A 22,915-nucleotide genomic window follows, 5' to 3' on the forward strand; every position below is an offset into this window, starting at 1 on the left:
ACTGTAGAATTTCCCGGTTACAACATGGCGGGTGCAGCAAAACATGGCTAGTTCCTCTTTTGGCGACAAACAATGGTGTGATGGTTGTGTAATGGAAACCCCCTTCTTGTGGTATTGTCACGAAGACCGTATGAAAAAAGATACTGCTAATTTTGTATAGACGAACGTAATGTTGGCACGTGAATGAATATCGATTTACGTATACTATTGAAGAATCTTATCTTTTTCTCACATTAGGTACACTACAATACTACTACAAGTATCTTACCTGGCTTACCGCTTGACTGACCCTTACTTCCCTGACGATTACGTATACAGCCCGAGGATATGGCAACTTACTCTCTTTTGCCAACCGAAGAGCCGGAAGCACCCATTGCCCAGCCGGATAAGGACTCAGATAAGAAAGCAAGTGTCAACATCAGCGTTAGTTGTCCTTCTAACAACTTCTGCACCAGGAGGCTGATATACGCGCTTGTTGTCATCGCCATAGTTTGTATTTTTGTATTCGTTGCCGTGTATCAGACAGTGCTGAAAGCCGTTCTGGTAGTTGTAGCCATTGTCATCATTGTCGTGCTTTCTTATGTGGCGTACTTTTACGTAAGCAAAAGATCCAATCTGACGGCACAGAAAGATGGTAAACCGTCCGCAAATGGAAAGCAAGAAGAGGTTACTGAAAGTACAACAGAACCAGTGGTAAAGCTTAGAGATATACAGAGCGTTGCTTTTAGAGAAGAAAAGGACGACGTGGAAATAATCGATTTGAGTGTGGCTACTGGGTTCCAGTCAGAAGATGCAGTCGATAGAACCCCAGTATTTATAACGGAAGAAGACTCTGATGAAGTCCAGGAACCGCTCACAATACATGGACATACTGATCCCAAGATGACATTTATTACTGAACACGGTGCTATTTATACTGTCGTTGAAAACACGAAGAACATTGCTACTCATCGTGGTACTAAGAATGTTACAGTAGTTTTCGGTGGAAATAACATGTTCTGTGGGCCAGTACATGTCCCCTGGAGGCCTGGTGGATTCCAACTGCCCGGTATGAATCCCTTTTCTTACCCTCTCCGAAAGGTTATGTTTTGAGCGTGTTTGTCTGTCTGTCTGTCTGTCTGTATGTCTGTGGCAGCATAAATCAAGAAGGCTTTGATTGATCCTGATGATATTTGGTAGGTGGGTAGGTGTCAGGAAAACGAAGGTCAAGTTCTATAATGGGCCCCCTAGTGACTTCCTAAGGTACTGCAGCAAAACTTCCATTTTTGATAACTCTTGTTCTGGACATGCTGTGATCGTGATTTTTTAGTCGTAGATAGCCATTGGGGCAGAGAGTAAGTGCTGTAAGTTTGGACCCCTATAGCTAGCGGTTTTTTGGAACTACAGGCGCCGAATTCCTTCCAAACTTCAGACGAGAATAACTGAAGAACGTGATGAAGGATCGTCATGATTTTTAGTATGTAGATAGCCTAAGAGGTGACTTACATAATGAGATACTAATTGTGCAAATCAACAGCCAATTTGCATAATTAATGAGGAAAGTTTATAAATCCACTGCATTCCATGATTTTCAAGCTGAAATTCATAATTTCGATAATCTAATCCTCTTTTTATGATAGAGTGGAAACCGTATTTCGACGTCATCGCTAAAGAGATGCCTGCGGACTGGCAACAACTGGCAACGAACCTCGGACTACCCTGGGCACAGATCCGGGCCGTTGATCGACAGCATTCCGGTGACTGCTGGATCTGTTGTCAGCAGGTTCTGGACATGTGGCGCAGTAACAACGGCGCACCAGCAACGGTGGAAGACTTGATACAAGCCGTGAGGGACACTGGTCACAAGGATGTTGTAGAAAAGCTCGAAGCTATGCAATAGACTACAACTGGTGTTACACATATGTTATCTTTAGGGTTTCTTTACCAGTAAAGCATATTATTAAGTATCCTCGCTGCTTATATATCAATTTTCGTGACCATAGACTCCTTGATTATATTTGCTTGTAAAGGCCCTTTATCAGCGCTGCGGGTACTTGGAAAGTTTAATTGGTAACATTTTTGTATACACATGTACTTCCTACATAGATTTCGTAAAGTAATTCCTTTTACCTACGAGAATGAGATATCAGCTCCGACAGGGTACTAGTACAGTTTTTGGTTGCGTTTGTATGTTTGTATGTTTGCAGTTTGCACCTACAACTGAAGATCGTTTTGACAGATTTATTTGAATTTTCATTACTGTACATGTCTGGCGTTTTTATTGCAACATTTACTTAAGACAAGACAACACTCAAGCCCCTAGCCCATGTTCGTGTTGTCATCGCTAAACAAATGTCATTATGAAACACTTAGTACTTGTTATGCATGATAAACAAATATCTGAATATAAACGGAAACAGGTATTAAGGAAATCGTTTGTTTGAATCAATTTTGATTAGGTATGTAGGTATTTTGTAAATAAACTTCCATCAAGACCTACCCACATACCAAGTACATGTATCAAGACAATCCATCCAGAAACTCTTGACTGAGTTATTGTGTTGACAGACACACGATCGCTCCCGAGAACATAACCTTCTTGTGGAAGGTAACAACGAAATGAACAATACTTTTTCCGTCTAGCGCGTTAAAATGTAAGCTGCCAGGCTGAGCAGTTCTAGGTGGGAAATAATGGACACAAGACACAACAAAAACTTGAGGCAAAAAATAGTCTAGACGATAGTCTACAAAATACCTATATTTTTCAACTATAAATCCTTGCGACAAGGGTCGCGATATCAAATGCTAGTACATACAAAATATACAGGAGATATTTGTACCTTAGTTGACATTATTAACCCATTTAGTGAATACCAGGTTGACAGAAACATTATGACACTTTAGATAAAAGCTGCAAACTCGCGTTCGCACATCTTCATATCTACTCAATATCTGTAGTTATTAGTAAATGATAATTTTGATTATATGAAAACATTCATATTTTCTAATAACTACAGATCGTTGGAAGATATCAAGATGTGCCAACTTGAGTTTGGAGTTTTCATCATTTATCACCTAAAAAAAACATAATTTTATTGCAATGGTATGTACCAAAGTGCTGTATTTTCTCATAGAAAAAAAACAATAGGGGAAATTGAACTTAATCACGTCATCCGTATGGCTAAAAAATCATATTTAGAATTCATTTATACCAATGTATCAATCTTCGTTACCACTCATTTTTTTAATTCGCTAATGAGAAAACAATGGAAAGATAAAATGTCAATTTAAACAGGGAGGAAACTTTGAAGTGTAAGGAATCTAGCCTGGTATCCAGCCGTAATATAGCTCCCGAGTCTCTTCTGTCCTCCTGTGCCGAGAGGACAGAAGAGACTCGGGAGCTGTAATACGGCTGGATACCAGGCTATAAGGAAGCCTGGTGCGGGGTTGTTTTGTGAGTGTCACGCCCCTTAGCTAACTAAAGCACGACATTCACCAATGGAAAGTCCCAAATTGTTCTGTACCGAGCCGCCATCTTGGATTTACACTTACCGCTTTGTGACCAAGGTCACGAAAGCCCTCCATAGCTTTCTTATTACAATATTCAAGTGTAACCTTTTGTTGTCTATCTGTTAAATACGACACCTAACACTACCAAACCGGTCAGTTCCAAGAGCCACACCAAAGACCCGCAAAACACACAGGTAAGTTGAAAACCGAAGGATTGGGAACAGGGTTAGGCGACAGAGACATGCGACTCTTTCAAAGTGACAGTGTAACCGCTGAAAGGGGTACATGGGTTTCTTTTCAATGTTAATCTTATACGTGACCAAATTGCTAAGTTGAACGTATACATGTATGTAGCGGCTATAATACTACATCCTGCCATAGAGGTAATAGGGAATAACCTATATGCGTTTACAGACAGAAGGTTGGGTAGCATGGATAGGTCTCTTCGACAGGTAGCGTTTCCCTATAGTAGTTTCACTTCCGCATTTCGCCGCAACACATTACACGTATGCACACGATTATTTGGAATAGCTCTTCAAAAACGCCTTGCTACTGGTGAGTGTTCTCCATTTTCAATACTTTGTGTTCAAACTTTCTTCAATTGCTCCGTTAATTCTTGTACGTGTCAGAAGTACGAAAATAACTTATAATTCTTAAACAATTGACCATAACGTCTCGGTTTCGAGCATGAATTGAAATCGTACAAAACGTATACTAGTATTTCCTGTTGTATGCCACGCTTTTACGGCCTTTACAGCATTGTGTCCTAATCTATGACATACATTGAGTCGCTCAAAGTTTTATGGTTTCATGATCATAACAGTCAATATCTGAACATAAAGATCAGGATTTCTATGATATCAGTTGCTACGCTCAGTGGTGTTGTGTTGTAGAAACCGTCAAAGCTGTCCAATACGGACGAAACCATTGCCGATGGAGGGGAGTTGACGTTCTGCTACAGCTTGTGCGTGCCTACAGTGATTTTGCTTTCACTTAACAGTCACGCCAAGAAAGGGGCGAGGGGCTACTCGAACATCGTTCAGGGGAATCTCATTCAAATAATGTTTGGAGGAATTCGATTGAGAGGTACTTTGCCAGTTAGTCTTTTGATAACAAATGCTTTTACCAAGGGCGTTCTATCACTTGGTCTATAACGTCCTTGCTTTTAGTATTACGCTTCTTTTCAGACGCTGCCATTTGGATGAATAACAACTAAAGTATGATGCCGAAGAACGAGGTAAATCTATAGAAATTTAAAACATCATTGTTTATCAAAATCATTTTCTATGACATTTTATTATACCGTATTATTAAAGAACTATATGGAGAATTTAATGAAAACTGGTACATGCACCTATGAAATTTCATATTGTTCTATTTCTTGATTATATTTCATGATTTTCACGAAATATCAATTACCATTCTAACAAGCAGAATAATGTAGCCCTTACAGAACGAAAGAATAAAGTCTCCTAATTACATTCGTGAAGAAGGACTTTTTGTTTTCCGTTTCTGTGTTTATTTGTCCTGGTGTATGTTCGCAGATATTTGAATATTGTACAGTGACAGAAAGTGAGGCGGGATATGATGTAACTGGAGATCTGCAGGATTGGAAAAATGGTTTGGCCTGGGTCCAAAGTTGGTGCGGCAGGCCTAGGCTAGGTCAGGGTTCATAGGAATGCAGGAAAATGAAATACTAGTAGTAGAATTAGCGAGAAATTAATTCAACTGTGATGAATGAAACAAGAAATTCATAAAAAGTCATACAATGATGCTAGTGAACGAATAGCATGTAATCTACGATTTACTGTACTAAAAATCCGCCTCTTTTGACCAGGTTACGTCATCCCTAGCAGTGATATTCCTGTTTGGCGTGACGTCAGCACGAGACGTGGACCTCGGCTTGTGCTCGGTAGAAAGGGAGACGTGTGCGTGTGGAACAACCGGTCTCAACTTCATCATTACTTACAAAGCGTATGTCTAATCGTTATCATTCTCCTACGCAGAGGAACCACAGTCGTGTCAAAACTTCCAGCGTTGGGGACCGGGCGTTAGGAGGATGATCGTTATGTACTTCCTTGCAACCTATTCGAAGTAAAAGACCCTAGCTGTCAGTCTGTGGCCATTGAAACGAAAGCGAAGGTATTTGTCGGTCTACGTGTTCGCTTGTCCTGGTGTGTGTCCGTAGTTATTTGTGTGAATATTGTATACATGTAGAATGGCCTGATGTGACGCCAAGTATAGTGCAACTGTAACCAGAGACTGGCAGGATGGGAAGGTTGAATCGGCCAGGGTCCAAAGTTGTTCCCTCAGGTTGGCAGGATGCATAGACAAAAGTAGCGCTAGCGAGTTACTCACTATAATGAATAAGATTAACCGTTCTTCAAAACACCAAATACTTAACGGAGGTCATGGATTTCTTGACGACAGCGCGTTATATCCAAAGTGTATGTTTTCAGATGTTCTGCGTTCTACAAGTGGGAACACTACTGCCGCCCATGTGACGGAGTCAAGCACGACCAGGTGTGTGAGAAGTACCGCTACTGCGCAGAGTGCCATGACGTCACGTACGGTAAAAATGACGGCTGCGCCAGATGTCCACCTAGCAAGTACGGCAAGTTCTGCACCTCAGGTGGGTTCTAAATTTTTATTAACAACATTTTCGCCCATAAGTTCTGTTTTTGATGCACATGTTTGTAGTGGCATGTATTCGTACTTACAGAAGGGTGTCAAAAGGTGAGGGTGAAGATAGTGTCACCATAAAAGTCAGATTTGAGGGAATGATGGGAAACAGTAGTTCGGATTGAACTAGTCGTTCATCATACATGACAGACCTTCCAGGTCACGAGGTCAAAGGAAGAGGCTACTTATAATAATATCGGGTGTATTTTGCAGCCAGTAGGTACCCAGAGTATTCTCGGGGAGGTAATGTTCTTTGTGTTTTAACAGTTATATTTTTCATATCCTATAGCTAGTCACGTTCATATGCATGGACATATGCCTTGTAAATCAAAGCTTTTGGTCAGTCCTCTAGCTGAAATGACCGGAAGTAAATGTCATGTCAGGTGGCCTGAACGGAATGTGATGTCAGCAAAGGGTAGAATTCATTTTGTTATCCCATGATGTTTCTGACCAGATTGCCAGTGCCAGCACGGCGGTGCTTGTAATCAGGACGGGAGCTGCCGATGTCCGGTGGGGTTCCACGGAACGTACTGTGAACAGGCGATCGGTCAGTACATACCTTTACCTTTGCTTTGCTTCACCATTGATTGTATCATATGTATATTCAAAGTTTAACGTTCCGTGGCTTTGAGCCCTCATGGTACAATTTTTTTCTTCTTTTAGGACCGGTCCGGAAAAAACGGACCTGAAAAAATCAGACCGATTCGAAATTGGACCGACTCGAAAATGAACAAATTATACCGACACGACTGTTTTGAGGCTTACATGTCCAAGCAAATAACAAGAGGGAAGTAGAGGAGAAATTTTTCCACAGTCAAACTTGGTCTAACACAGAGGCAGTTAGCGTCGTTTACGTGAAGATAGGATTTTAAAACGCTAATGGATAGAATCCAAAAGTTGTTAGCGAAATGGACCATTGTTTTGAGTAGTTCAGTTCACAAATAATTAGGTCCAGGTTAATGTCCGCACCTGGACCTGATCCTCTGGACCTGGACCGCACCTGTACCTGAATTTGCTGTACCAGTACCCACTCCTAATACAATGTACTATACCATGTACAGTTGATGGCAGCTGGTCTGACTGGAGCCCCTGGTCGACTTGTAGCGTGACATGCGGGTCCGGTACACAGAGTCGCACCCGTACCTTTACCGACCCTGCGCCGGCCAACGGCGGGGCACCGTGCGAGGGGAACTCACAGGACACCCGGGACTGTCATACAGGGACAGGTTGCCCAGGTTAGACTAAGGTCGCATTCCGTAACCGGGGCCCTTCGGACAGCTTTTGGGTACAAAAAGTGTGATAGCAAACTATACAAGACGTAAAGAGAATAGTTGTGGGCATTATTTGTGTATATTCTTACGTATACATTTCTATGTATTTTGCGTTTCCACAAACAGTCTGGCCGGGCCCCGGTTTGGGAATGTGACGTTAGCCTAAAGTCTGCTCTTGGTAGCCAATTGCTCAATTATCATCACATTTATGGCACATGAACCTTGAATGCAACTAAACGTGAAATTGAAGAACAGTAGCTAACACTAATATTTTACACCGCTATTTGTGAATTACTTGTACAATGATACCTGTGGAAAAAAACTTACAGTTTCAGTGAGTTTTTTACCATGTACAGTTAGAGTTTGTAGCACTAGTAGTTGAAAGTCACAGTGCATGTTGTGTCAATAAAGATTTATTATTGCCCAGATTAAGTTGACAGACTGTTCACCGAAACGTTGCCGGGCAAAACCTAGCTGTGTCAGAACCATACCAACACTTGAAACTTACCAAGCAGATCCTTATTTTGTTTTTCTTCTCTTAGTTGACGGTTCCTGGTCCGACTGGAGCCCGTGGTCTGCCTGTAACGTGACCTGTGGTATCGGCACCCGGTCCCGTGTACGTGTTTGTGACGAGCCGGCAGCCTCGAAGGGGGGGAAAGAATGTGCAGGGGAAGAAACGAAGAATCAGACATGCGACACTAAACAGCCTTGTAAAGGTACATTAGAATGAATAGATAAGTGATCAGTCTATTGCAAGACCATAACGAACGCTACGCCAGTAATATTGCAAACAAAGCAATGCCAATGGAAAATGTTTTTTACGCTTACCCGGCCGACCCTTAAGTTAAAAACTTGATGACCCTGGCCTTTTTGTTGGCCCGACGTCAAACCGCTTGGAACTAATCTTCTAGTAGATCCTTCGATGTCATAAGATAGTATCAAAACTGGCCAAGGAGTATAGCCGGCCAAAGGGAGTCAAATGGGCACCGGAGGTGGGTTTGATATTATATTACGCCACCGTGGATCTGCTTGGAGATTAGCTTGGAACCGATTTGGAAGAACATACTAACGAAATACGTAATGGTCTATTTTGTTTACGTTTCAAAGAGTAGCTGTAGAATATTTCTGCTCTTGTGATAACAAGATACTTGATGAATATATCTATATATTAACTAGATTTATAATAGGACTGTGTCCAGCTTTGAAATTTTGTCTATCCCCTTCATTGTTTATGTGCCTTTGTTATATAATATGAAATAGTCGGTCTTATACCATATAGAATATTCTCCACCACAGTTAACTGTGTTTATTTTCAGTATTTCCTGTGTCAGGAGATATTGTCATGACAACAGGGATCGCTCTATTGGTCTTTGCTGATGTCGTCTTTATGCCATGGATGAGGATCATGAAGATCATAACGTCAGGTAAAAATGTCTTTTATAGAATTTTCTATCTGAATGCATAAATAACGATGTGTTAAAAGGTATGAAAAAGACAATTTAGCGTATATATTAATCATACACAATTTCTCGTGCTTGTACGACGACAGCTATGCCGACTTATGCAGCTATCCATAGGGTAATTTAGGCCTACGTCACATTTCCAAACCGGGGAGGCCGGGCAGCATTCGAGAACGAAAAGTATGATATAAAAGACACCAAACTGCACAAGACGTAAAGGGAATAGTTATGGGTATTATCTGTGTATATTTTACGTATACATTTCTATTTTTCGTTTCCACAAACAGCCCGGTCGGAACTGTGACGTTAGCCTTAATGTAGGGAAAGCTCTTGGTATCATTTTGCGTAACAGTTCACATCAAGCATGTGCCTTCAGCAAAAATTGCTTACACATCAATCTATAAGATATTTTTATCTCTTGCAGCGTCTTCGCTATTTTCAACGCCGAAGAAGCTGTTCATCGTCCATGGAGGAGAAGACAAGTACTCGCTAGTAGAGCCACTTGTGCGAGAAATAGTAGACCAAGGTTTTCCTAAGAAGCATGTCTTCTACGATAAGTGGTCTATAGGATTCACACAGGGTATCAAAGAAACTATATCCTCAGCAATACACGATAACTCCTGTAAACTAGCTGTCATAGTGATCAGCGAAGATATGGAGAAGAAATATTGGCCTAGAAAAGAGTTTGAGGAATTCTTGAAGCAAGGGAAGGCGTTCTTTCCGATTTTCTATGGCGTGTCGCCCTCAGAAGTTAGACAGCGCTACTCGCCAACATTGGCTGATACTCGGGGGGTGGAGGTGCCGAGAACAGGAGAGAGGGTGGATGACATCTGGATAGCGGGGACTGCAAGTCAGATACGTAAGATTCTACAGGGCAAGCTTTAAGGAAATCATGATACTTATGACCCCCTTATGCAAAAGTGGTGCGTTCCTGACGTCACTGCTAGAGATAGAAGAATCATTCATTCTGTGACCAAGGTCGACGAAAATTTAGAGGGGTAAGTCCCTATAGTGTTAATTTCAGTGTTGGGTGTAAAGTGTTAGCATTTTTCTATAGTCTAGGGTAATCAAACTGTCAACACTGTCAATACAGAAGTTTATTGCAAATTCATACCCATGGGATAATTGCAAATAGACAACAAATGTACAAGCATAAAGGCAATCATAGAACATACAATGAAACAGACAATGAAAATTAAACTTTGTGGATTGACGGAGGTCTCCTTTAAAACAGTGCAAATAAAAAAGGCATGCGTTTTCAATGATTAGTGGATTGGTGGATTTCAAAGGGAAAACAATTTTCTGTAGATTTCCTATCAATCTAAAGGAAATTTAAAAAGTATGGAGCAATGTGTTACTATGTAATATTGTTATGCTTATCATTTGTTATGCTTATCATATGTTATGTGTGTTAGATGATTTTCCCAAACCGCTAGGTGAAATGTTTTTTTTTTAGCAAATTGCTTTAATGATTCACAGCCATAGACATTTTAAAGTTGGCTAACTTTTGTAGCCGGTGTGCTCTGTAAGTAGTGATCTACCATGAATTTTCCGACCAATTAGACGAAAGACCCACTGTTCCGTGGAATCGAGAGCTTGAAAAACATTCAGATTTTGCCTCACTATATCTGCTTGATGATCAAAAGCATATAACGCTGGTTCACCTTTGACCTACTTCTGTTGGTTTTCAAAACACCGTATTAATAGAGTTGTTTCAAAATGCACTATTTAAAAGATAATGCAATTTGAAACCACTGTCTGTCGACTTGATGTCCCTAAATACCCTGTTTTTAAATACAACGGATATAGGTTACCCCTTGGATAAAAGTGAACTTGTGTTACATGTGTGACTCAGATGACACCCGTTTGGATCCTTTGTGCGTCTATTACAGAATAAGATTATGTAGCGTATGTAATAACTGTGAAATAAATATTCAGTGATTTCTGTAAAGCGCTTCAACATCCAATCAAACTCATGCTTTGGTTGTTTATGAACAATACCACCGGTAAGAGATTACTACACACAAATAGGAAACAATAATTAAAAGTTATTCATAGACGAAAATAATATTTAGTAATACAGTACTTTTACATGTGTTTTGTTCTAATAGTATGACGATGCATCCTTTCAGTTAACTTATAAAAGAGTAAATGATTTCACAAGAGGCCGTTTACAATATCAAAAAAATTCATGATAACGAAGAAAAACTAGCATACACGATATTAAATCATGCATTTGCAAAAAAAATAACATAAAGTAATATCAACCCATCGAACGTGGGAGTATTTTCACTTGCCTGTTGGAATAGAAAGACTAGAACAGTTGTTTTTGCGACACACACAGACACAAAACCGCAGCGAAATAAATTTAGCCTACCTGAGTCAGATGGTACTTTCCACGTGTGACGTCACTACCTTGGGGTCAAAGGTTAAGACAAGTACTTAGTACTTTGCCGACCTTTTCCGACAGACAGCCACGTTCGCGTGTTCTGGGTGGAAACGAGTGTACAAAAACGCCTTACATGTGAAATTCAGGTTTCACAGCTGGCAGGAAGACATAAGGTGAGATATTAAAGTGTTTGTTACGTTGTAACGTTAGGAAAACGTTAATTTACAAGTACGTCTTTTACTAGTAACCCCCCACGCCACGCGTCTAACAGTAGTCTAGCACTACTATGCATGCTTCAGGGGTACAACTATCGCATGAATAGACACTTATGCCCTATTTAAGGCGATGTCTAGTTGCAACAAACATAAGCTAAAGGCCAGTCTTAAATTCTTCCTGTGTATCGGTGTAAGAAAACATGGAAGCCCACTTGGACGTGCCAAACCAAGAACCCGGAAGTAACTGGAGATGCTTCGGGGTCTCGGTCCATTTTCCGAAGTTTCCAACAAAAACTTGACGGCTTATAGCCCATGGTGAACCTAGTTTATAGTTACTTATGCAAATGAGTCTGCACCTAACTCACCTGTTTTTCTCTCTTGTAGTTGTACAGACAGAGGTCACGTCAGTTCAATGGTAAACTCTAGATCTCAGACCCGGAAGTATGTGAAACATGGCTGCACGGCAAGGTGAGACTTACTCATATCCATTTGCTAGAAGCTAGCATTGTCTTATACTTTGCCGTAGATATTTTACAGGTACAGCAAGTGATAACATATTCTTCTACTAGCCTAGGTGTAATATGTTATTCGAAAGTCTGGTAGAAAAGGAACGTATGTGAACGGGTATAACACATGAGGCAGCCCTCTAGCGATATCTTCTCATTCTGCATCCATGTAACGTTACGGTTGTACAGTGAAAAAAGCATTTCATATCATGCGTTCTATTTTTAGCATTGACTGTTTTCAGGGCCTAAGCTTCTTGGCTCATGGGCCAACATGACACCAAGGAAGTTTTATCACAAACCCCAGTAGACCTTGAGAAACTCAGGGGGCTGTTTTAAAATCCTTTAGAACTTTAGGGCATGTTGGCTCAAGGAGCTGGACTGTATATCCAAACTATGACTGTTTATTATCGATAGTGTTTAAGACTGACGACTAATATCATAAATATTTCTCATTGTAGGGGTTCAGAAGTACTTCTTCTACATTAAGCAGAAAGTGGCCGCTGACTGGAAAGACTTGGCCCACTTGTTAGGCTTTGACAAGCCAGATATCGGAAACATAGAGGGCAGGAACCGTGATGACAGGTCCCGCTGTATGGACATGTTAGAAGAATGGAAAAAGAGAAATGGAAACGCCGCCACTATAGGGGTCCTGATGGAGGCTCTGTCTGAGGCCGGCCAACAGGACGTTCTGCATGGATTGAAGAATAAATATCCTGGTAATGTCATTGACTGTTTCTTTTTTGTATAATGGAGAACTTTTCTTCACAACCAGTGATTCTCACAAGATACTTTTCGATGTCTGACAGAGCTTCTTACTGGAGTTTTGCTTCTCGCCGCTATATGTAACAATTCCAAAGTCTGTACCCCCCCCCCCTCGTAACGGTTCATCACTGGGGTTGACTTCCTTATCCAGACTATTTTTTAAATCCAAGTCTATTGTCTTCTCGAGCTCTATCTATCACTCTGACCCTTTCCCACGAGTCAATGACGCAGGCAATGTAGTCCGTGATTGCGGAATTCTTCCCTTCTTTATGTGATTCTTAGAACTTAAGAAGCACTGAGGAAGATTTCAGACATATCGAAACGTCAGCAAGTAAGAATTGCTGGTTGTGAAGAAGAATTATCAAATACATATATTCTACCAACCTGATGAAATTATTTTCGGATACATGTATTCGTTTCTTATTTCAAGAATTTTTTTCTACAATCTGATGTGCATTACAATTTAATGTATGGCCATGTGTGTCTTTGATACTGTTGTGGGGGATCAGATTAAGAATTTGTTCTTTGCTTTCAACAGAGCTGGCTACACAGCAGGAGACTGGAGGGCAACCTCAACGGCAGACAGCACTTCAACCTCAGCAAAACAGAAGGGGACAACCTGTGAGCTCCCACCACACAACCCAACCGAAGCAGGCGACAAGGGGACAACCTCCAAGTGGACAACCTCAGTACGGGGCAACCGAGCAACCTATGAGCTCTCATGACACAACACAACCTACGCAGGAGACATGGGATCAATCCTACTCAGACACGAGTAGGCAACCCCAACAAGAGACGGCGGGGGCGTCATCAACCGGGGAAGCAACGTATGCATCGGACTGCCCTGTATGCCCCAACGGTAAGTCAACCTAAATATACAGTCAAACCTGCCCAAGCGACCACCTCTTCTCAGCGACCACCTGGCCATTTCGACCGATTTTTCTCGGTCCCGATTTTTTCCCCATTGACGTAAGCATTAAGCGACCTTTTCTCAACGTCAACGACCACCTGGCCAACGCGACCGCGACCGGCCCAATTTGGGACCCATAACGACCACATCATTTTCAAAATTTTGTGCCGAAATCGGCCAGTTTGCGTCGGATTTTGACTGCCATTACGATATTATGTTTAGAATAAAGATGGCGGCGGTCAATAGGTGGGTCAATGGGACAGTCTACTGTAATATGGGAAGAAATTTCGTTGTAAGAAAGTTCGAATTAAGTTGTTGGAGAAGTTTAAAAAAAATTATTATAAACTGAACGAATGCTGAAACGTATATAGCCTCATACTTTTTAAAGAAAGATCTGTGTAGCTCATACCTTTTCAAGAAAGATCTGTGTGAGTGCTTTTGTCCAACTGTACTGTACATTCACCCGTGGGTACGTACGTTATCGGGACATACCGGGCATCGAATTCGAAAGGTGCACCGTAGTTATTTCAGATACGGCGATCAAGAACACAGCGACGCATAAAGGCTTGTGTGGTAACATTAAAGTTCCCTTACTGCTTAAAACGTTAGTGTACAAATATTGAGCTTTAAAACACCGTATCCTATAAAAGCTTGATAATAGCTTGGGGTTAAATTTACAATTTACAGTGTGCGTGTTATATTTGACATTAAAGACCTCGCTTGTTTGCGTGCGTGCAGTGTGCACAACGGAAACCATTTATACTTTGCATCGGGCATGTTTTGTCTCGATACTCTTCTCAGCGACCACCTGTCCAAATCGACCGCTTTTTTCCGGTCCCCCGAGTGGTCGTCTTGGGCAGGTTTGACTGTACTTGAAATCTTTCGGTAACGCTCCTGTCACACATTCGGAATTTCCACATGACTTTGCTCCCGACAACTCCCCGACTAAGGTTGGCAATTGGTTGGGAGTAGTTTGGAACCCTCCCTATTTCTGCTCAAGTTTGTTTCATTCACTGTATTTGAGCAGAAGATGACTTCCCTACTATGGTTTTTCATATCTTGTACTTGACTGGCATAGACGATTTTTTAAACTGACAGGCAACCTTGCCGATCAACTCCCAACCATAGATGTCCTTGCTCACGATTTACTCCCAACCGTGGTTTGGAGACGGTTGGGAGGGCGTAACATGTGTGACAGGCCTAGGGGCTTTACCGATATGTTTTTCTCGTTTTTAGGCCCGAAAAAGCTCTTCATCGTCCACAGCGGCGAAGACAAGGACTCCCTGGTGGACCCGCTGGCTCACGAGATCGTAGGCCAAGGAGTTCCCATGGAACACGTCTTCTACGATAAGTGGTCTATTGGTTACACTCAGGGTATCAAGCAATCAATCAACTCGGCTATTCAAGATAGTTGCTGTAAGCTTGCTGTTGTAGTGCTTAGCGAAGACATGATGAAGAAATACTGGCCTAGGAAAGAGATTGAGGACTTTTTGATGCGAAGGATAAGATTTTTCCCTATTTTCTATGGCGTGGAACCTGAGGAGGTTAGGAAAGATTATTCGCCAACGCTGGCTGACAAACGTGGGGTAGTAATACCTAAAACGGGGTGCAGGGTGGATGACAACTTGATAGCAGGAACTGCCAGTAGCATCCGAAAGATCCTTCGGGATCTCTAGGCAGTAGCCTGGTATGGCTAACGTCACATTTCGAAAACGGGGCCCGGCCTGTTTATAGAAACGAAAAATAGATATGTAGACGGAAAAATATACACAAATAATGCCGACGACTATTCTGTTTTCGGCTTGTGTAGTTCGGTGTCTTTTATGTCATATTTTTTGTTACCAAAAGCTGCCCGGCCGGGTCCCGGTATGGAAATGTGACGTAGACCTATCCACAGTCATTATAGCTGCCGAGCTTCTCAACCCCTTACGCAAATGGTAAGTTATGAGAGACTCGGCAGGTAAAATATGTTTGGATTAAACTAGCTATAGACAGGGCCGGTCTAGGGGGATATGGATCAAAGAATTCTGTAAAAAAAAAGGAGTAGTTGACCAGGAAAGTCAGTCAACGGTAAAGTTACACCCCCCCCCCTCACCCCCTAGGTTACAAGCTATATTCGCCTTGCCGGCTAACTCCTCTTGCAAGTTATCCTAAGTTAGTTTATATTTGGCCAAGTTCTATCAATTTTGAAGCGACCTGTGAAGCATGGTAGATACTTTGTTTGGTAACCTTGATACTAGACAGGTACTATTGCCCGCTGGTTGTCACTGAATATATCGTTTTCTTTGATGTTTCTTCTCCTGCAAATACTAGCAAATAGTCTACTGATAGTGTCTGTTTTTATGACAAGATCAGACAGGGATTGAGGACCAATTTCTATTATTCAAACAGGCATTAGTTAGAACTAGAGAGATAGAGAGAGAGAAATTGAGATAGAACAATTCTATCCATTGTGTATGATATGCAACAGAACAAGGAGAAAGTTATTGCATGACAATTGTAATGGATACAATGTGTGGCAACTTGTACATACAAAACCGTTGAACTACATGAGTTGCTAGTATCTAACAATTCTAAGGAACTGTTCTAATTCATGGATGAAAATAGTACATATATAAAGTAAAAACAAACATGATCGATGGTCTCGCTGGTGTTGATCTACCAATCCAAAGTCTTTCCTCTGTAAGGAAAATATCGTAATTTTATACGATCTTTTATTAGCTTTTTAATTGAAGCAATAGTAAAAAGCTAAATAAATTCATAAACACACCGAAAGGGCTCCTAGTATTTTTTTGATTGTGACTTGTAATTCACGTTCCCGTAGTAATGCCAACACAACTTTTTCTTTTGAAACAGAGAGGGGAAAATAATAATGGGATGGTATCACAACGGCTTACTTAGTATTTCTTTTACCTTTTTTGATATTACTATATATTGATTTTTTTTTCAGATGGCAAAAACCGAATACAATAGGACGTACTTCCCTAAATCAAGAAAAAAATCACCCATCCCCCAAAAGCCATACTATTTCTAAGATCAACCTTGACCTTTGTCACGCATGCACGCGCACGCACGCACACATGTTTGCACACACACAGTCACACGCACGCACACACACACACACACACACACACACACACACACACACACAAACACACACACTTGACAAAGCAGCTATACACAATCTGCAAGTGTTATTTCTCCGCTGGCAAAACAATAATCACTTCTGACAGCATCAGAGTCATTCTGTCGTGTGACTTGTTACTTACATGTCATGCCGCTGACAATTGGCGCAATCATATGTCCAATGGCCCGTATCATACCACAGACAGAGCAAACAATCAGATTATTAGAACATCGATATCAACGTCATTCGGTTTCGAGGGCGTGCGATATGTCACGTATATGTCATACAACTGACAATGGATACAATCGTATGTCCACTGGTCCGTGTCATACCACAAAGTAAACAATTAGATATCACAACACTGTTCACAACAATGTCATTCGGTCTCCAGGGCGCACAATATGTCACGTATATGTTATGCAACTGGCAATGGGTACAATCGTATGCCCAATGGTCCATGTCATACCACAGACAAAGTGAACAATCAGATATCGTTCATAACAACGTCATTCGGTTTCCAGGGCGTGCGATATGTCACATATATGCCATACAACTAACGATGGATACAATCGTATGTCCTCTGGTTCGTATCATACCACAGACAAAGTAAACAATCAGATATCACAACATCGTTCATAACAACGTCATTCGGTTTCCAGGGCGTGCGATATGTCACTTACATGTCATGCAACTGACAATGGATACAATCGTATGCCCAATGGTCCATGTCATACCACAGACAAAGTAAACAATCAGATAATGTTCATTACAACGTGTTTCGGTTTCCAGGGCGTGCGATATGTCACGTATATGTCATGCAACTGACAATGGATACAATTGTATGTCCACTGGTCCATGCCATACCACAGACAAAGTAAACAATCAGATATCACAACACTGTTCACAACAACGCCATTCGATTTCCAGGGCGTGCGATATGTACACGTCATGCAACTGACAAACATGGTGAATGTACCACGTGATGATTTTATTTTCAACTGTTGAAAATGAAAATGCACGCTTCGATATCCTTTTCTTTTTCCTAATCTTCTATAGCCTCCATAGCAGGCTCCCGTCTTCTTTGGGGCTCATAAAGGGACGGGAAAGGCTTATTATAAAGGCTCAGAGAGTCTGCTATGGAGGCTAATGTTCCAACAGTACACACTTTTAAGCCATCACATTCATAACATACAACGTTGTAATGATTGATTTTCATCCCTTGGGATTGGTTGTCATATTGTCTCTGTTGGCAACGCAAAACTGTCAACGACAAAAAGGCCATGGATGCAGTGAACTCCAAAATCACCGAGTCAAGCGTAATTTTCCTCCATGAAAAATAGAGATATTATGTTTGGCGTGTGTGTGTGTGTATGTGTGTGTGTGTCTCTCTCTTTCTCTCTCTCTCTCTCTCTCTCTCTCTCTCTCTCTCTCCCTCCCTCTGTGTGTGTGTGTGTGTGTGTGCGTGCGTGTGTGTGTCTGTGAGTTTCCCACTATTCGTGGTCAATATAGCGTAAGAACCGCATGATGGATGGATTGTAATGATATTTCTTGTGGGGTTGGGAAAATGGAGGTCAAAGGCAGCGTGAACCAGCTTATAGCTTCATATCTATGTAGTCTTTCTGAGCTACAAGAATTTGTTTGCCACGGACGTGAGAAATGGCAATTATAAGTGAGACATGCTTCAATGCGCCCAGCCAGAGAGACGCCAGCTTGCGTTTACTTCTGTGAGCATCTTCAAAACATGTTTTGACGCTCACCGAGTAATTCTTCATTTGTCACGAGATACTAGAATTTTCTGGTGACTTGTGAAATGGTAATGATAAGCGGACGATGCCCTCAAAGCTATCCAGTCAGAGAGGAATTCAGTCAAAATCGCAGATAACGTTTGCTAATGTGAACTCCCTCACTATATTGACAAAATCAGTTTATCCGTGTGCATTTTTGTGATATAACATTATAGATGTAATATTGCTATTTCAACGAAAATTAGGACAAGTCTACGAACATTGACAAGTATTGAATGGCTAATTCCAATGAACCCTCGAGATGGAAGAAGATAAAACAGAAGAAGAAAGAAGAACACAACAGCTGTTTTTAGACAGAAGAAGACCCGGGTAGAATTTGGTTTATATATCGTTTGGTGTGCAATTTAACTAAGGTATGGTCTTGCTTATTTTTGTATCGTCTTCATACATCAAAAAAGAAAGAACAAACCAGAGAAAAAACAATATGTTTTCTCTATCAGGAACATAATAAGGTCTAGGACGTCAGTCTATGGAGAAGTCTAGGCACACTAACATACGTGCAAACTAGTAATTACAAGGGCAGTACGTATATACCGTTCAGTTCAGTTCATGGCAGGGTATTGTCGCTCTCTTTGAGGAACCCCTCCCTTGAACTGTTCCACGTTGCACGTCCCATACAGAGAGAGAGACAGAGAGGGCAATTTGCGAGATTGCATTTTACGTCTACTTCTATGAACACGCTATCTGTTGGCGAAGTGTGAAGTGGAAATTATAAAAGGACAATGGTGTCATAGACGTCAGAAGCAATTACGCAAAATTGCATCTTACGTTTGGCTCTGTGAACATCTTCAAAACATTTTTCTTGCCCACTAGTTGATAGTTCAGTCTTCACGAGTACTGACAGCATGGGGGCTTTCGTGAAGTTTGTAGCAGGTAAGCAAAATTAATAATTGCAATTTTATTCTCGTTGGTATATTTAAGCATGTAGCATTCATAATTTCGTTCTGATAGAGTCATATCATAAAGAAATACAAATAACAGCACTTCGATGAAGGTTAGACATCCAGACAATAAGATATGCCAACTAGCAGTTACTCAAACAACTAGATATGGTAGCAGTAACTCATTGACAAGCAACTAACTGCCAGACGTTTCAGATAGCATCGACTATCTTTCGTCAGTGACTATTTGGCAAATGACAGCGTATCTCGTAATATAATATTATTGCGTATATCGTAAATTGCAGTGAGGTGTCATATGTTTCCTCGGCCATTCATTTTAATAACATACATTATCATTGGATACCACACATGCAAAAACCATTGATCATCTCATATTTTGTATGTATAAAGCTTGTATTGGTTAAGTGTCTTAAATGTGGGAAAAATCAATGATATGCTCACTATGACATATCGTTATGTTGAAAATTTTATGAGTTCCTCTACGAGGATATGTCTGTGTGTGTATGGTTGTATGTATGTATGTATGTGTGTGTGTGTCTGTGTGTGTTTGTATGTGTGTGTGTGTGTGTGTGTGTGAGAGAGACACGTGAGAGAGAGAGAGAGAGAGAGTCTGTGAGCATTTATACGTGTGTATTCATGCGTGTGTCTAACATCAACACCCATAAATCCACCAAAAAGTTCCATGTCTTGATATGTATGGAAAAAGTCTTGAGATCATTTCTCAAAGTCTTAAGACTTTCTGAAATATTTTAAGATTGCTGTGAAAAATCTCAAGACTGTTTCAAAAAATCTCAAGATTATCTCGAAAAATCCCACGATTGTCTCAAAAGATCTCAAGATCTCAAAATATAAGATGTGTGCCTTTAATAAGCTGTAACTAGTCAAAAGCATTAGTCCAAAGTGCTCTGTTAAATGATCATCTGCCTCTGCTCACTGTTTAATGTATCTCTCTTGTGTGTTTGTGTGTGTATGTTAATGTGTGTGTGTGCACCTGCTTGTGCGTGTATGTTAATGTTACTACAATTCTCAATATACTCAATGCGGACTAGTCGTACATCCCCATTCCCGGTATATTAGTCTGAAACACAAAACAGTATTAGTTATACCCCTGTCACATTATCCACGATCTTCGGGCGTATCGATAGAAGATCGGCCATATTTAAGATCGACAGAGGGTTGCGCGTATTTTCACCTGAAAACCGTCCCTGTCACATATAAGCCTTACTTTGTACCTTGTACAATTGTTGTGCAATAAAGTTGTTATCATAAGCGAGGCTCGGGCGATTGCCACAGAATCGTCGTCAGATCGATTTTCGCCAAATGTGACAGGGGTATAAGGCAGTAAAGTCTGCCATCTCTGATTGTCTTCTATGTCATTGATTTCCCTACTGCAGCGTTGTGCCTAGCTGCATTGACGGTTTACTACGTGAACTGTTCTCCCTGCCAACCGCCTCTTGATGACGTGTGTTCCTGTCAGGATGGACTTATGGGTACCGGGGAGACATGCACAGTCTGCGCATGCTCACAGGACGGCAACTTCAGACAATGCAAGGGTTAGTAATCATCAGTAATTTAGTCGCACTCTGTAAATACCACATGTAGCTGTATAACATTTATGTCTATGTCTTATGTGCAGGAAGAATAGACACGTATAGATTTATGTATGCCAGTTAAGGCGATATTTCACTGCACATGGGGCACCGGTGTGGCACTGCGGTGTTCAACGAATTTCAGAGATAAGGAATGCATTTTCTATCGTGTGGTAGGCTTGATTGTACTATATGAGTGACACCATTTAGAAACATGTAGCCATTACAGTAGCTGTTGAAGTGAAACTAGTTCAATATAGTAAAAGTGTCATCAATGTGGTCAACATGACTGTATTTACTAACTTGGTAAGGTGTCACTTTGTGTACTTCTTGAATGGAAATATTTAAAAGAAATTGTTTGCTGTGATACCATGTTTTGTCGTTTCAATCCCATTACAATATTATGTTACTTATTTTAAAAATCTAAATCTATATATCTTGTTTTTTCTACCTTTTCGCCCTCTCTCATTAATTTTGGAGTCTACAGAGAATGCCATGCATAAAATTTACTTGCTGTGGCCTAACCAACGTATCTAAAGCATTGGTACTTTAATCCTATATTGCTACCGGCATTGACAACGTTGTGCTTTTCGTTAGTCTAGCTAGGTTTTATGGTCTCTGTGTAATTTAGAGCATATATTTGCCCCCATTGTAGTTTCTTTATACCCCTGTCATATTATCCACGATCTTCAGGCGTATCGATGGAAGATCGGCCATATTTAAGATCGACAGAGGGTTGCGCGTATTTTTCACCTGAAAACCGTCCCTGTCACATATAAGCCATACTTTGTACCTTGTACAATTGTTGTGCAATAAAGCTACTATCATAATCGAGGCTCGGGCGATTGCCGCAGAATCGTCGTCCGATTGATTTTCGCCAAATGTGACAGGGGTATTACAAGTACGATTTACAGTATGCAACGTTAATCGCAAATGTTTTTTTTGGTGTAAATGGGCAAACATTATGCGTGCACTGATGTCATCTATACAAACAACTCAGTGTGGCCTACTGTTGTAATAAAGTCCACGTAGCAGCAAGTCAATGACATCACGTCACCGTGGCAACCACACCTAAGTTCGTAGAAATGTTCATAATGCTCTGTTGAGTATTTTGAATAGCGATTTCGCACATACTGAATATGCAAATTAAATCAAGTTCCTATTGTTTCACTCCACCATACCGTAGGTATGGTATGGTATGGTATGGTATGGTATGGTATGGTATGGTATGGTATGGTATGGTATGGTATGGTATGGTATGGAGAGAAATATTGTACTCGGAATATTTCTTTGGAGGTTCTACGGCCATTTTCAACGCCCCACAGCGTTCTAGTGTTCACCATATATGATAAAACGTTCTAGAGGTCGTTGACACCATGCACCTGGCTCGTCCAGGTGGCCAGCGGAAAGGCTAAGTATAAATCAATTAGACGCTAAGCCAATCAGCAACTAGAAGAAATAAATGACGCTAAGCCAATCAGCAACTAGAAGAAATAAATGAGACAACGCTTGCCAACCAATTCGCGAATTTCCAAACCTGGAGCTGGTTGGAGCTGTTGGAGCTGGTTAGTTAAATTGTCACGTGATTTGTGGGCTAGACCATTGATGTTTTGAAGGGGGTTAATGAAATTTATCATAATCTATGATAAGTAAGAAATAAGCATACAGAAAGATATTGTAGAATAATAGTACAGTATAGAAAATAGATTGTAGACAGACACAGGATATATGTATAAAAAAACATTTTCAGGTCCGTCATTGCGGTCTGTGTATACGCAGGGGTCATGGTGGAATGAAATACGCTGTAT

General features: G+C 40.9%; 3 protein-coding genes across 3 annotated transcripts; all 3 read left to right on the plus strand.

The window, feature by feature from the left end:
* The first annotated feature begins 217 nt into the window (after window positions 1–217).
* LOC118404064 lies at window positions 218–2,134 on the plus strand. Its single transcript, XM_035803018.1, has 2 exons — window positions 218–1,048; window positions 1,620–2,134. The coding sequence occupies exons 1-2, from the start codon at window positions 328–330 to the stop codon at window positions 1,877–1,879; spliced, it is 981 nt and encodes a 326-aa protein (XP_035658911.1). The 5' UTR covers window positions 218–327; the 3' UTR covers window positions 1,880–2,134.
* A 1,209-nt stretch (window positions 2,135–3,343) lies between these two features.
* On the plus strand, window positions 3,344–10,819 carry LOC118404004 (A disintegrin and metalloproteinase with thrombospondin motifs 19-like). Its single transcript, XM_035802906.1, has 8 exons — window positions 3,344–4,726; window positions 5,327–5,463; window positions 5,949–6,121; window positions 6,626–6,718; window positions 7,233–7,406; window positions 7,985–8,158; window positions 8,759–8,866; window positions 9,327–10,819. Exons 1-8 carry the CDS (start codon window positions 4,709–4,711, stop codon window positions 9,785–9,787), a joined length of 1,338 nt encoding a protein of 445 aa, XP_035658799.1. The 5' UTR covers window positions 3,344–4,708; the 3' UTR covers window positions 9,788–10,819.
* Window positions 10,820–11,331: 512 nt separating this feature from the next.
* Window positions 11,332–16,437, plus strand: LOC118404031. Its single transcript, XM_035802955.1, has 5 exons — window positions 11,332–11,464; window positions 11,891–11,974; window positions 12,471–12,728; window positions 13,313–13,633; window positions 14,921–16,437. Exons 2-5 carry the CDS (start codon window positions 11,959–11,961, stop codon window positions 15,358–15,360), a joined length of 1,035 nt encoding a protein of 344 aa, XP_035658848.1. The 5' UTR covers window positions 11,332–11,464; window positions 11,891–11,958; the 3' UTR covers window positions 15,361–16,437.
* Window positions 16,438–22,915: the final 6,478 nt, after the last annotated feature.

This window comes from Branchiostoma floridae, chromosome 17, assembly GCF_000003815.2.
Source record: "Branchiostoma floridae strain S238N-H82 chromosome 17, Bfl_VNyyK, whole genome shotgun sequence".
In the NCBI taxonomy this organism is placed as follows: Eukaryota; Metazoa; Chordata; class Leptocardii; order Amphioxiformes; family Branchiostomatidae; genus Branchiostoma; species Branchiostoma floridae.